The sequence below is a fragment of the Zootermopsis nevadensis genome, unplaced genomic scaffold, assembly GCF_977971745.1.
Source record: "Zootermopsis nevadensis isolate Lab colony 2312 unplaced genomic scaffold, Znev_1.0 Znev_ptg000007l, whole genome shotgun sequence".
NCBI lineage: Eukaryota > Metazoa > Arthropoda > Insecta > Blattodea > Termopsidae > Zootermopsis > Zootermopsis nevadensis.
Genome location: NW_028259139.1, coordinates 13,901,127 through 13,917,690, shown reverse-complemented (window position 1 = coordinate 13,917,690; position 16,564 = coordinate 13,901,127). Strand labels below are relative to the sequence as shown.

The following is a 16,564-nucleotide window of genomic DNA, read 5'->3' as shown; positions in this document are numbered from 1 at the left end:
ACGGACGCAAACTAAACAACAACAAATTACCAAAGTTACAAATTGTACCGTATCGAATCGTAATCCGGTATTCCTGCGATTACATGAGCTTTACTGGGAATAGCACGAGATGTCAGGCGGATGCAAATATTCTTGTCACCTGGTCACAGACATGTAAGATATATGCATCAGTTTATACGTAGAGTCACTCTTCTCACAGTCGTCGAACATTCAAAATACACTCAGAACCTAAAAATCGTAATTCCTTAAAAGCCTCAAAATTTTGAAATGTAAACATTTTAAATATTAAAAACTGCAAATTTTTAAGCTTTCGCAGTTTTAAAATTATCCAAAGTCTAAAATCTTCTAACATTTTGACACTCACTTATATTCATACCTGATGGCCATGCTCAGTTGTCCTCTACATCTTGGAAATTCTAGTTTGGCTTTCTTCATCAAAATTTGGTTCGGCTTTGGGGTGTAAGCCCTGTGCAGGTGGTCCGCCGGTGCGGACGCCCACAGTAAGTTGTATTTTCTTTACGAAGCTGTGGCTCTTTTGCCCTATGCAGCGGATGTCGCTCCGGTGTTTATTTTTGTATTGTCTGTTTTGTATCTTCTTTGTTATTCTAATATATACATTTACAGATATTGTGTTCTTTGTGATTTTGTTGATCCACGCCATTTCCACATATTTGATTAGTGCACAATCAGAAAACAAATAACAATGTTATATTTAAGTGCTTGAAATATCCACTGCATTCAGCGACGCACGCATTCAATCTTTTCATGTCTGTGCAATCCAGCAAAGAGTCCTGTCTGGGAAACGGTTCTCCAGACGAGCTACTGTTTACTTGTTTGGCGCAGTAGAATCAGGTAACATGTTCCTAAAGTCACTGAGGCAAAGTTCATTGAAAACTAGATGTCAGGTAGTGTTCGACAATAAACACTCGCTGCACTTGTGAAAAAGACATCTTGGACTTTGACTGTTTCAAGACAACTGACAGACTGGTGCAAACAGTTTGCAATATATGAGCTTTATTAATTCAATCAACCTGTACTGAATTTTAATACTCAATAAATGTTTTGATATGAGACTCTCTGATCACCCTGTACATTTATTTACTCAGTAACACAGCAGTCAGCTTGCATTCTTGGACACCTCATCTAAATTCCAAAGAGAATACGGTCCGTCTTGACTGTGGTTCTTAATGGCTTCTCCCCAGTGCCGCCAAGCTAATGCTTCCTATGTCTCAACATCATTCCAATCATCTTGCCAGCTTTATGACACAGCGTAGGTCATAAAATATGTAACTGATGTTGCGTTCATACATTAAGAGAATATATAAGATGCATTGCATCTGACAGAAATTGAATTAAATTCATTTATTCTTATGCTTGACAACAGCCACACACAATGCGGTACAAACAACAGCCACACACAATGCGGTACAAACAACAGCACGAGAACAAATTACATAAAAGATTAAGAAGTAACATTAATAAAACAGAAACATGGTCAAATGTACAATATGAAATACAAACAATATAGACAAAAAAAGAAAATCTATTTACAAGCAATATCCATTAGCAAAATATAATACTTGTTATGTATTCTTTGCACAAAGTGCATGGTGAGAGAACATTATGGGCCGGACATTCCGTCCGTCCGTCCGTCCTTCTGCCCAGTCGATTCAACTTCAGAACTACTGGATAGATCTGAATGAAATTTGATGTGAAGGTTGTGCTATTCTGCACGACTTCAAAATTGTAGCTTCCAATATCCTGAGTGGTGATAACAAAATGACGGATGAGGAAAATCGTGAGGTAGACGCAGGTGCTGTAATCTGGTTGCAAGTCGGTACTATCAAACATGGTGGATTTAATACCTTTAAATGCACATTGCAAAGAACACACGAGGATATTACGTGCATTCCGGTATGGAATACACTTTGAGCAAGTTATTCTAGCATGTATCCATACACTGACAGAATGAAATATGGAAGAACAACTAATTTTGCTTTTTAATTACATTAATAAGGAAACAGGTTATCAAGATGCTGCTGCCTGGAATGGTGATAAAAGATTCAGTCTAGATAAAATAAATGTAATAAAATAATGTATTATTATTATAGTAATAATGACACTGATTATGAAGAACATCACACCTAGTACAGAAAGTGCCACAATCAAAAACCACTGGTACAAGACGAAAATTATGAGGAATAACTCTGTAAAAAGATGAGAATATGAAAACTTAAACAAAATTCTTAATTTTATTAGCTGAAATGTATGGATATTTTTACATTCTAGTTGACTTTTGTGACAGTTTAATGTTTAGTAGGTTATCTCAGTGAAAGTGAGAGTACAAAGACTGCAGAAAGGCAGTAGAATTTGTTCTTTCTTTAACATTCTTCAGGTAAGGTCCAAAACTATAAGCATTCTTTGGAATGAATATTAATATTCATAATAATATATAATTTCAAACTGAAGAAAGAAAACTCATGGGACTGGTTTAAATTCATTGATATTCCTCCTACATATTGCAGTATTAATACTCCAAATTAGAGTAAAAAAAAAATAGAAAAAAATATTAAGATTGGTGTCTTCTGGGTTGTAGAACCATGTAGTCTAAGACTCATCAGCCTGATGATTGAGGCTGCAAGTACCTCTTAAATGTTGGTAAACTTCTACCAGACTACAAGGCAACACAACCCAAAAGACAGCCATCTTCATACTCACTGCCACGAGTACCTCAAATCCTACTTTGGAAAATATTACGTCTAAACCAAAGTACTATTGTACCTTGACACTAATAATTCATAATAAAAGTAACGCATTAAGAACAAAATTTTACGCTATCTCTCGCTATAAGCCACCCCTCTCATATGTTACGCTGTGCATGTGTATTACTGCAGCAACTAAAATGATTTGGCCATTCATCGCATAGTATTAAATGATTTTAATGAGACAGGGTAAAAGAATGGAGCACCCACATGCAAAAGCCTTCAGCCGTCAATTAGCACAGTCTGTTAATTCTGTAAGTAGGAAGTTTCTTCTTGTGAAGCTTAAAACAGCAGCCATTTGTTAAACCTTCACCTTCGAACCACTCGGCATCATAAAGTAGGTTATTTACCAACTCAACTTGACATGTGTACATTCAAGTTATCAGAGTGCTGAATATTATATTCCTGAACATTAAACTGTCTACATGATCCACATTAGGCATCACACAACTCGCCATTCATCACAAAGCATACCATTAACCCTGAAGACAAAGTCTGACTAGCATCCCTGTAATACAGGGATATAAATCCCCTATTCCCATATGATAAAACATTAACACCATCATCCACACATCCTGTCTGCCATCGTATGAGAAGTTTTAAACAAGTATGTTTGAAATTCCCACCACAAGTTGGTTGAAAACAGAATCTGGTAACTCTCTGACGACAATGATCTATGTGACTATGTTCCGCGGCCAAACAGACCAAAAACCAGGGAATTAGTTGTAATACTGACAGGACTGGAAGTAAGAAGGGCAGCGTGTCCAAAACACACAAACTGAGATCAGTGCCCTGTCGCCGATACGATACTTATGACCAAAGCTTCTCAAACATGTAACAATAAAGTCTTACAAATATATGTGTATACAAGTTCCTTGGCACATAATACAACATAAAGTCGCTAACTAAATGCAACAGCTGGTTTTGGCACAAATTAATACATAAACAGTACACTGGACGTTTGGCTTGATTATATCATTGGTCATTTTAACAATAAGGATTATTGATACTAATGCAAGAATGTACACAGTTACTCTACTGTTGCTAGTATCACATTAAGGTTAAGCAGATGAACCAAGCACTGCATGGAATATTTGTCATGGCAGTCAGCAAAGTAAAGTAATATACTTGAATAAAAAAAAGGGAGAGAGCCAGATTACACTGTGCGAGACAGTGAATGAGGAAGTAGGAAGACGACTGTCTTCTGGGATGTTGCACCGTGTAGTCTGGAAGAAGTTTACTGATGCTTGCTATCTCCAACTTCAGGATGACTCATCACCCTGATAATGGAGGCAGACAGCATGACGCAACAACACAAAAGACAGTCATCGCAAGAACCTGAAATCTCTGCTCGTAAGAAGCACTGCCAAGCTGGCTTTACGAAAGTTGTCATTTGTATTAAACTTGTTCACGTTTTATTCCATGTCTTAATTTTCATTATTTCATCTTCCATCTAGCCAGAACTAACATTTTTGATATTACTAAAAAAAGTGCACAATTTACGACTTCCTCTAAAGATCCCAACTTCCTAATAGCATTTTAAGAATCTTGTTTGTCAATTACACCAGGTAAATTTATATTTATATACATTTCTAATGGTTCGAACCTGTTACATTAACTCCCGAGGTACACCCACGATGGACCTATATAGAGTCGAAGAACTTGGCCATTAAAGGTATTTACAATCCTGAAGATCTATCCAAACTTGAATCTTTGTTGATGTTCACTGGAGAACGAGAAGCTGTGTTAGATGTGATTAGCCGAGGTTACATAGGTCAGCACGTAGTCCAACAAGGTGTTGGATTCGGACAACTCGAGACTTCTCTGCTATCTCAAACAATGTGATAAAACAGTGTGGGGTGTTTTTGGCAGCTTTGGTACTTATGCGTCAGGATTTGTAGGAGTTTATATAATCTTAAGAGCTATTAAATTACTACTCAATTCTATTTGAAATGGTACATTATTGTATAAGGCTTTTGGCTTTAGTTTTAGATTATTGGATTGTATTTGGACGAATGCTACTACATGGTTTTTACACAGCAGTGTGCGCTCCCCAAACCCTCAACTGTCCGACCCAGAGGACATAAAGCCTGGCCCTATAAGCACTTCAAAACGAATCCACAGAACCCAATTCATCAAATCCTTTACTAACTGATCATGTACAAATAAATATGAATCCGCTCTTTTCCTGCAGTAAGTCTGTCTACCCACATGTTTAAGCACTGATCATAATTAGTTTATTTGAATGCATACAGGGGAGCCATTCTGGACTGTCCAGTTCCAAATAAACTTGCAGCAATGTAAAGTCTCACAAATCAATGGGGATGGTCCATCAAAAACAAGGATCAATCCTGAATGACCAACTGCTGTAAACAGGATGTCACTCTGACTATCTTTATGGAATGTGTTCATTGCAAAAAACTTTGTACAATTAAAATAATTACTATTTCATTTATAGGTTATACAGCTTTTAAGTCACTCTGTTAATGAAGTAACTATATTAGCTAATCACCTTCTTTGACAGTTTTGCCTGACATACTACTGCTATAAATGACAAAATTTGCAGTGCTTGAAGGTTCATAACAAAGTGTGATACTTCTTGGACCCTTTCAACTAAATACATCTGTCAAATCAGAAATTCTATAATTTACTATCTACAATACTTCCATTGTAATATACATTTATCATTATATGTAACATAACATAATTAGGGCTTAATTTTATCTTTGAATTTTTTACCAGCATAATAATGCAATGGCTGTGGGAACAAGGATATTGCGTTACTCCCAAGTTCAACGGACAAAATTAAGTCCAAGACATTAAATCCTCATACATGCAGCGGCACCTAAAATTTTTGTAAACTAATGTTTCCTTCACAGTTATGTGCCGAGGCAACTCTAAGGCAATGTCCTAGGTAAGCGATAAGAAGCGAGCTGTGCAAGCTGCATAAGCAGCATGGGGTGTCATATGACATAAGGGAATCACTTGTGTCCTACGTAAGAGAAACACACGGCCTTCCTGCGCATGCCCCTTCCGTGTACTGCACAGGCAGAGCTTTCTTGCGCATGCGCCTTACTGGTCAGCGCAGCGACCTGCGCGAAAATATCAAAATATTTGATCTCGGAATCCGGCCGCTTTACTCTCTTGACTGATTCGCTGTAACCTAGGACAGCGCCATACAAACAGTCAGTTTGATATTTCTGCTTCACCCACGCAACACGCACCGCTCACATTTAATCGCTCACGTAAGACACCGGGTAAGCCGGTAACTGCCGATCTCCAGTCTGCGCCTGCACTTACTGCTCTTGATGCCTTAGGCAGGTCACTACAACCTACCCACATCTGAACTCCTTGAAGTGTGCTTTACATAACAGCACCATCCCTGACAGTACGATGAGAAGGCCAAACACCGAGCAGACAAGTCCACCAGTCGCCGCAGGAAACCACTCCAACAAACCTACAAAGTATTCATAATCATAGAAATTTTGTGGTGGTACATTCAATCTTCAATAACAACAATGTCACATACTGGGCATTTAAAATAAACCAACAGCCCCATCTTTGGGGTGAGGTGATTAACAGATCTAATCCTCATCTTCATCTTAAAATTCATATGTTCTAACTGATACATGACAAGATATGTAAACAAACCACAAATTTTCAACAACTTCATGGTCTAGTATTATAAATATGTAGACTACACCTGTTAGTCACTTTGTCCTGAAGACAGAGACTGTTAATTTCTCCCAAATGGTGGTACCGCAAAGGAATGTCATAATCAGAAAATGAAAACACAAGTTCCACAAACAAATCAACTTCAAATGCAGCAGATTTTAAAATCTGAAAGGTCTATGCAGTTCACTAACCCTTGAGCACAGATATATGTCCTCTACACATCCCAAAAAATACTCTGTCCATCACAGTGTGACTCGGCCTATTAATTTAGGAGTAATTAAACAAACTGAAATTCTTCAGCTCTGACAAGGTCTTTCTTCTGGGTTGTGATGCCATTTAGGCTTACGAGTAGGTAAGATCCCAAAGTTTGAACTAGTGGAGCTAGAAAGAGGATAGACAGGTTATATAGGGTTAGAAGAAGGGCAAACCTCAGGGGCTCACGGTAGTGGGTACAGGACGCGGCGAAGACGGTAAAAGTAATTCAAACTCCTACCTGCATTGGAATGGAAGAAATGGAATTCCATTACAAATGTATGTCACTATTTCTCATTCAAAAGATCTTACAAATATAATATTGCTAGTGGAACTCACAGTCAACTGCCAAATTACGTAAAAATTAAAAGTTAACTTTCTAACATAAACCAGCGAGAGATTTCTTACAAAATAAAGTAAAAATACAGTTTTTATGCAGTCTTAACTATGGCAATCTTATAGTAGTTTCTCTTTGATTTCTTGTGATAGTTTAATATCTATTATTTCTCCTTTTCTCTGTTTCTACCTTATGTTCATCTTAGCCTCTCTAGTCCACTTTATTTTCTATATACCAATCCTTGTTTCTTTGCATTTGTTTCTATTCATTCCAGTCCAGTTTGCCTCTCGTTATTTCTGAACTTTGCTCCACTCTTAACGTGCATTTGCTCTTTGGCTTCTTCTAATCTTTGCTTTCCTGTTACATCTCTCTGCTTTCTTAACCAAGTATCTACCGGACTATGTGGCATAAAATCCCAATTCCTCAGTTACTGGCAAAACAGCATTTTAATGGTCACTGTCTTGTTCTCAACAGTAAATCAATGGAAATAGTAGCCCCAGAAATAACTGTATGAACACACTGTGATTAATTATAATAATACATTTCAACCAAAATTCCATAAATGCAGCATACAGCTAAAATTCCTGTTATTTTGATAAATGGTTTATGACTGCTTGTTTCTGTGAACCATTTAGACTCCTAACAACAGAATGAACTTCATTGATCTCTCCACTCCTCTTCTCCCGTTTGTTATATGGCATCACTGGCAATGTGCACACTACCAAAAAAGGAGCTTTCCAATAACAGCATCCCTTATCCTATACAGCATGTCTGTATTACAGAAACATACACTCATTGAATAATCCTCTTATAATTTAACGTTTCCAGTTATCATAAAGCAGACACCCACCACAAGATCAGATTGTCCAACAAAATTCCTGAGCACTTTGCTTCAAACGGCCCTTACCTGGGGTTGATGCTGTCATACGGAATAGAGACCACCATATTCCAGCAAGTGGGAGAGCGATGGTGCTCACGGCCACCGTGAAAACAGCTGACTCAGTCATTATGAGGAACTGAACTGATGACAGCACGAAAAGTATATATGCGAAGAGAAATGGCCATGCATAGATCGCTACCTGTCACAGAAACAGAAATAAATTACACTTATGATGAAAACATTCAAATACAAGTTAAGAGGGTGAAGTTCTCAGTTGTTTTGCTGGTTAGTGTTTTGGTTGTGTCAGAATTTCAGAGGAACATGCTGCTTCCATCATCTGGGCTGAAGCAGGAGACGACTGCAGCATGTTCGTTCAGAATGTTGGCACATGACCAAAATCACTTGGTACAACAATACGGAGAACCACTGTGTTCAACTCGGGTTGTCATTAAAACGTAAAATCAGTGCACACACAAATTAACAACACTTACGTAGCATGTTTCCAATTTCCATCCAAGGACAGAAAGAAATACAGTGACACTGTGGCATATAGGGTGGAGCCTGTTTGCAAGCCCACTTGCACACCTAACAAAACTACTAATACGACACATTCCATAGGCAATGCAGTACATGGAAAGTTTAGAAACCAGGGGACAAAGAGGTTTCATGGGGTAACAGAACATTTAAGACCTGATATTATGTGGCTGCCAGCCAAAATTTAAATCTGGGATTAATGATTTAGTATTATGCTAGTGTGATGCAAGGTCTGTTGGATCATGGGTAAGCAGTGACGCATGGTTGACAAAGGTTAAAGCAGGCTAATATAAAATGTCACCAAATATTGCACTAGAAAAACTGGCACAGAAACAATGAATATTATTTGGGTGGTGTATAATGAAAAAAGTTTCCCATTACAAGAAGTGTGAGTGGTCTCACAGGTTTAATCTCTAATCATCATCAAACAGTAGAGACAACTGAAGATTAGGCAAAAATTGCAGTTGGTATGAGTCTTGCCATCTTCAGTAAAAATCTGAAGATGCATTATGCCTTTTGACACATTATACCAGAAATACTGATACAGGACCAATGCAAAAACTACATAAAATGAAAAGTGAAATCAAGGCAGCAGGACCTTCCCAGAAAGATCATCAAATGTAACAAAACCTGTTCTTTCTGTACAATTTCCAAATAAATGGCAATCTTCCATGTAGACGTCGCCACAGTTACCAAGGGCCACAAAGGGACTGATAGAAAGGGAAGGCAATGGTGAAGTCTTTTTTGACTTGCAAAGCAGCGGAAATTGCCCTTAAGCATAGCAAAATTGCATCTTGTATCTCTTCCCACGGATGAAGAATGCAACAGAAATTGATGTGGCTTCAAAGACAATGCTGTGGAAGGATGCACACGGTTATCTCGAGAAATGTTTCAGAGAACTTTACAAATACTGGAAGAAATGTGTACATGCAGAAGAACAGCATTTTTAAGGTAACAGCTTAGAGCTGAATTATGGCTCCTATCCTAGCACTTTTAGTTGAAAGTCTGGAAAAATGAATAAGATGTTATATACAATGAAAAATGTTTCTACATTTACATTTTCTCAGTAAGTGAGATGTGTGCTATGAATCTTGGAGAGAGACTACATAACAAGAAATCCTGCTGCCCGATGGTTGAATGTGTCCATTGCACTGTGTCATGTGTCAGAAGTCTTAAGCCCTGGTAGAATATTGGGGCTCATGAACAATGAAGCAACAGAATAAATGAAAAAAAGTTCATAAATGAGGAGCATCACAACTTTTACAATTTACCAAATACAATTAGAGTAAATAGACCAAAAATGAGATGGGTGTGCACTGGGGCTAGGGGGACATGCAGAATTTGTTCTGGATAACCCAAAGGGAACAGGCCACACTGAGCTGGCAAGGCACAAAGTATAGTTCAATTATGGTGATGATTACAAGTGTCAAACACAGACAAAATGATACTTTCTGTTAAGCCTATTCAGGAGTAGGAACTATAAACCAATCTTACCTGGTGACAAGTGTCATAAATACTCGTTGACATCCCTTCATTACTCATGTTATGTGCCATTTTGTCATGTCCACCAAAATGACAGTATAAGCCATTTCTTGTCAAATTCAAAAACTCATCTGCAGAAGAACCCTGGGGATGCAAACAATAACAATTATTATCACAATAATGGCGGTAAAAGTGGTTGATTTATTCAACTTCTGTGTTATAGTACTACATGGTATGAAGGGTTTTAAGACTGACTATAGGCTGTGGAAAAAGTCAAAGTACAGATGATTACAATTTGAAATGTTAATTAAGTTTTATAAATGACAAAGTTAGGCATAAAATAATTAAAATGTTACATTGAATCCACAGCTATAAAGCAGATTTTGTCAATAAAGATAATTTATATTATATCGGCACAATAATGAGTCCTTTTTAAACTGCGGGAATTCATCAACATAATAAAAGGCGTGTGCATGAAAGTACCATTTAAAGCTACTTTAAATTTATTCTTCTTACATGAAACTGGATTTTCTTGTTATAAAATAAATAAAAGTGGGCCATAAACAGTAATTTTAATCAGTAGTGAAAAGGAGATTAAGATTAGAATCTGAGGACCAAAAGATTTTCTTAAAGTCTCACTAGATTCAAGTGGAATGAATCTAATTATGTCTCTCAAAACTGTAACATACGAAAACTTCCTTCAAATGGACAGACTGACTACAAGAAATATTAATCATAAGCACAACTGAATGCAAATCTATTTTACCTTCCCCAATACAGAAATCATATCAGTCCAGCACAAAGCCAAAGCCACCACCAGTGTGATGAGATGCAGCCATAATGCTATAGGCAGAGCTTTTGGCCTGACGTCGGAGTCAGAGTCCTGTTGACTTACGTATGTGATCTGCCTGTGAATGAGTGGGTATGCGTCAAGAAGCAGTTTTCCAAAACATATATATATATGTTTTTCTGAACTGATTGATACTGACCTACGTTGTCTCGTGGGTGAGCTGGTGCACTGTTCCTGCTCTGAAGAAATCCCTTGGCTCTCATCTGTGTTATTCAAAAGTGGACATGAATGACATGTGGTTGAATGAGAGTGAATATCTCTTGTAGAAACTAACCGGGACACAGTGAGCAGGCGAGAACATCCTGGCCCTACATATGTAAAGTCCTGTGGATCACAGTACCAATTACAGGGTACAAGGTATTCCTTCAACATTTAATAGCTGTTCAGCTGATCAATAAATTTCATGTTGTTATAAAACCTCAAGTTAAACACCACCCAAGCAACTCCATGGAGCAGAGTCCTTGATAAGCTAACAGTCACTCAGCTAGTCAAGAAAGTATATGCCGCTCATGGAAAGCGAAGGTTTATTATCGTGATCCTAAGACCCTGCCACTGGTCTGTAAATGAAATTCTGATTTGTTAACATCATTCCCAAATATTTGAAATGTGCTACAAGTTCAAAGGATTTATATGAATTTTACCGCTTGTCTAGTAACAAAACATTAATAAATATTTGGTTTACTATGCATTTACTTCTATACCAACTTCCTTACTAGCATCTAACATGTTTCCCTTTGTGATATATATGTATGTTACCGGCAAACTACATTACTTATATTACTTTCCATTTGCTTATGATGCCATGTGAGTCAGCTAACAGATCCCCATTCTCGTCCTTGATCAAACGTTTCCTAGATTTGTACCCCTTCTTAAATTCACTTATGTCTCTATACAACAGTCTCTATATACAAAAATTCAAAATCTTACATGGAGACAAAAAACATTTCCTAGAGAAGAACATTCTTTTAATCATTCATTCTCTTAAAATAATATTAAGGCTTTCTTTAAATACAATGCATATTTTTGCTTTAACTTGCCTCGTATTCCATGAAAATTTAAGTAAAGTAAAGCTGTCCCACTATATGCCATGTAGATGCTTGGGGGAATTGAAAATATAGCTCCTACTCATTCTTGACCTTGGCACTAGAAGGGGGTGAGTGGTCAGCATCACGCCCCGACTGCGCTCTACCACCAGTAAAGGACCCCGATACGCACTGGACAGAAGTGTGGGTGAGCCCCAAAACCAGTATGGCTAAAGGTAAAATCCTCTGCCCCCGTCGGGGATTGAACCCCAGTCGTCCAGTCCATAGCCATTCACTATACTGACCAAGCTATGCCAACTCATGAACATTTGTGTATCCAATTTAATTTATAGTTTTAAGAGCACAACTTTTATACATTCATCTGCAAAAGCCTGACACATTGACTTAGATGCCCATATTACATATACAATGTGTGTACATTTGCATGTGCTTTTTTACGAGCCCTTTCTGCTGTGCAATGTTATGAACAGCAAGTCCATGACGAAAAGTACACTTGATTGAAACATGGCATGAAAACAACTACGTTACCAGAAGATGGCCGTCTTCTGGGTTGTTGCGCCGTATAGTCTGTGTGATGGAGGCAGCAAGGACCTCTGGAATGTCAGTAAACTTCTACAAGATTACATGGTGCAACAACCCAGAAGGCAGCCACCTTCAGACTCACCACCATGAAAACCTCAAATCTTACTGTGTTACCAATTGTAAAACTATCAAACAATAAATCCTTTCAATAACACCTTCAGAAAACTCATAGAAAATCACACCAATTGCAGAAAGAAGTATTTCTCTGATACCTGTTATGATTTATTTAGCCATATATCTAGTCTTAAACTACACTGAATATGTGAATAAATGACACATGATACCAATCTCTGTCCTATTACAGCAGAAACTAAATTATTAAGTCCCTCATTATGTATTTCTACAAAAGAAAGCAAGAGCTGTGTTAGTGCATCAATCTATTCTGTAAAAAACTAGAGTGTTACCCCAGACATTAGCAGATGTCCTTCCAACAACGTATAAGTGAGGCTCCACAGTGCAAGTGCCACAACGTATACCAATGTCCACACCACGTGACTCTGCCAGCTCCAGTCCCCAGCATCCTCATTCCTGTTCTTGCGCTCATTGCCACGGCAAAGGAACTCATCACACAGGCCATAGTCAACAGTGATAAACAGCCCAATAATGACGAGTGAAGACCATAAAATCTTCTCGAGACTCATCACTGCAATCAACAAAAAATGTAATCACTAAAGATCTCTGAAAATTGATGATTAATTAATGTTCAAAATTAATAGATCGTAGGAAGCAAACAAAATTTCAATGGTTGCAGGACCCAAGTAAAACAAATATGAATAATCTGTGTAACATGAGTTGTGAAGCTAGTAGTACCTTTAGGAATAAGAAAAGGGAATACCTGAAGGGCAAAATTATTGAGATTGAGACAAACAATAAGGAAAAAAATATCAGAGACCAGTACAGAGGCATTAATAATTTTAAGAAAGGATATCAACCTCAGACTAATTTAGTAAAGGATGACAATGGCAATTTGCTATCCAATGGGAAAGAATCATGTGGGTAAGAAAAGAAGGTGACAGAATTTTGAGAAAAGGCAATGAAGGAGGTTCTGGTAATCATGTTGGATGGGAATGGATTGTACAATCTAGGAGGATACAATGGGGTGGACATGTCGCACGCAGGGGGGAAGGCAAAGAATTTTTTTAAGGAATCCTTGTAGAAAATAACCACTGGACAGACCAAGAAGGAGATTGGAGGATAATATCAAGCTGGATCTTAGGGAGGTGGGCCATGAGGATGGTAAATGGATGGGGTTTGGATAAGGATCATGGCCGGTGTCAGGCTTTGGTGTTATAAAGACTCTTTGGAATGTATATAAATTCTATTCTATTCTATAAAGAGCTGTGAAGATGGATGTGTTACTTTTTGTAGTGCTGTGCAGTCTGGCAGAAGTTTACCAGTGTTTCAGACATACTTGCTGCCTCCAGTATTAGTGTGATGAGTGATGGAAACAGCAAGTACCTCTAAAACATTGTTGTTTCTACAAGACCATGACCATGACCATGACCCAGCAGAAAGCCATCATCATATTACTGTCGTGAGATCCTCAAATCCTATATTTAGAGTTGTGTTTGATGGATAACACCTTAACTAGAAAATAAGGTTAATCTCTATAAAACATACATTAGAACTACACATTATACATACTTTTCCTGCAAAAGAAGAAATAATAGAACAGTGAAAAGATAAGTACAATCATCTTGATGGGATCCTGCAGGTGGCATACGACTTTCTTCCTTTCAAGGGAATATATCACCAGAAAGCAACTTAATCCATAGATTACGCCGGTGCGAAGAACGAATGAAAATGCAAATGGTGGCATTAAACTTGATCTCAGGCCATTTCTCAATCTTCCAGCTATACACGACACAACAAATAACCCCAAAGTTGTTGAGAAACATGTGAAAATAATGGCTGTATATGCATCGCCATGAAAATCCACAGCCTCCAAATAGAGGGGTAACAAAATTATTATGGCTGTCGAAGAACAGCATAATAAAAGGCCAATGCAAATAAACTGCACTTTGTCATAAAAAGAATTAGTCTTATTTTCACCAAGCACACTGCCTTTTGTGCCATCAAATGAATCTTCATTATCCGTTAGTTCAATACCACTACTGGCACGGATTAATAAATCCTCTCGTTCTACGTCTTCCATAATTTGACCACCACTGTTTCAATCACACAAAAATGTCAAACTCCCTTCTATCACCACACACTGACAACTTCATAAACACAATTACCGTTCACAAACGGACACGCCCGTTTCTTTCGTCAATCAATAACATAGTTTAATGTTCCGTTACTAGATGACGTTCATCCTTCGCCATCTGTGGCGATACCTGACACTCAAACGACATAGCCGCGCGCCCGAATCTTCAACTCTTTCTGAATGTGAGCTAGATAGTTTGACAAATTATACGCCAACATAGATCATCTTCACAACACAGATACCAATATACAGTACATGCCTGCAAAATAATTGCTGGTCTAAATTATTAATACATGTGGATTGATATATTACACAAGTGATTCGTTTCAGTAATATTTATAATATGTTGGTAAATGTTATTAATTGATCATCATCAAGGACTTACCCGTTCCGGCCTCGTAGTCCGAAAGCCTCTTTTGCAGTTTCATAGTCCATCCAAGTGTACTTTGCAGTACGTCCCATAAATTTCTTCCCGGCAGCTGTAATTCTGTTTTTGTCCTTCCTTTTCAATGTCCAGTTTTCACTGCCATATAAAATTGTAGGTAGTGCCAAAGTAAAAATCATATTGATAAGGCCAGTAACTTTCAGAAATTCTGAAAGTTTGACATCTATGACATTGAAAAATGCACACATGTCAAAACACAAAATGCTATGATAATCCCATGGAAAGTAGCAAATTGACTGACCGGGGTAAACATGTTATGACTGGAAAGTGGAACAAATTTGCTCTATATTTCCCTGGTTCTGTAACAGCATTTCTATGTTCTTCATGGTATTTAAGGGACACACAGAAATAGACAGGATATTAAACTGGACCTTAAATATGAAGAGATTTCAAGTTCTCACTGCAGGAAGTTTGAGGACAATGTGTCTTCTGGGATGCTGCAGCATGTCATCACACAGAAACTGACCAATTTTTCAGAGGAGTTTACACCTCCATCATGAAGGCAGCAAGCACCCCAGAAACATTAGTAAATTTCTACAAGATTACATGGTGTAATATCCCAGAAGACAATCATCTTCACCCTGAAATGTGCTGGATGACGTAAAAGAGTATCTTTTGCAAAACTGACAAAAGGGACCAAATATCACATATATATATATATAAAACAAAATGCTTTTGCTAACACCACAGAATGAAATTATGGGAACCCCATTCACTTAACAATATTCACAAATGCATCTCTCATGCTCAATACCTACAAACGTGGCATAACTTGTAGCTTCCATCTCACTCACCTGCATTTTGACTTTCATTATTATGATCATTAGTAATTAGTATGACACAGGGCTCTTGAGAGATTATTAAGGATGCATTTACAATATACTGCAGAAAGTCTGTCATGGAAGTGGAATTTATTCTTCTCATGCATGGAGTTACAATCCAGCAATTTTCAGAGATTTCAAAATAATGGATTGTCTACATACTTACTTGGGTGTCAGGGTGAAAAGAGTTCAAAGCATTCAATCATCATGAAAGCTTCAAATGTTATCTCGATTTTATGCTGACTGATGTTTCAGGTTAAGGATGATAATGGCAATTTGCTTGCAGACCCAATAAAAACTGTGAATAGGTGCAAAAATTTTGCTAGCCAGCTCTTAAATGTTCATGAGACTGATGATGTTACACAGATTAAAATGCAGATGGCTGAACTGTTAGTGCCAGAACCTTTTTAGATTAAGTTAATTGGCCATAGGGAAGTTGAAAAGTTATAAATCTCCAGGTATTGATCAAATTCTAGCAGAATTAATTAAAGCAGGTGGCAAAGGGTTGCATATGAGGATCCATAAGCTTATTCAGTTAATTTGGGATAAGGAAGAGATGCCACAACAATGGAAGGAATCCATAATTATTCCTATTCATAAGAAGGGGGACAATACTGAGTGTGGTAATTACAGAAAAAATGTCTCTTCTATCAACCTCATACAAAATTCTATCAAACATTCTTCTGGCAAGA

At 37.6% G+C, this 16,564-nt stretch overlaps 1 protein-coding gene across 3 annotated transcripts; it reads right to left on the bottom strand.

Moving 5' to 3' along the window:
- Positions 1–1,347: 1,347 nt before the first annotated feature.
- LOC110835079 (uncharacterized) lies at positions 1,348–15,132 on the bottom strand. Of its 3 annotated transcripts, none has more exons than XM_022074953.2 (7): positions 14,992–15,132; positions 12,802–13,040; positions 10,912–11,096; positions 10,689–10,830; positions 9,935–10,066; positions 7,934–8,105; positions 1,348–6,219 (listed from the first exon to the last, which is right to left on the bottom strand). In XM_022074953.2, exons 1-7 carry the CDS (start codon positions 15,032–15,034, stop codon positions 6,095–6,097), a joined length of 1,038 nt encoding a protein of 345 aa, XP_021930645.1. In that variant the 5' UTR covers positions 15,035–15,132; the 3' UTR covers positions 1,348–6,094. The 3 variants fall into 3 exon arrangements, 2 of the variants coding, with proteins under 2 accessions (XP_021930645.1, XP_021930643.1); XM_022074951.2 differs by lacking the exon at positions 14,992–15,132 and adding an exon at positions 14,042–14,737; XR_015533949.1 differs by lacking the exons at positions 1,348–6,219; positions 10,689–10,830; positions 14,992–15,132 and adding an exon at positions 14,042–14,742 and having other exon boundaries at positions 7,968–8,105.
- Positions 15,133–16,564: the final 1,432 nt, after the last annotated feature.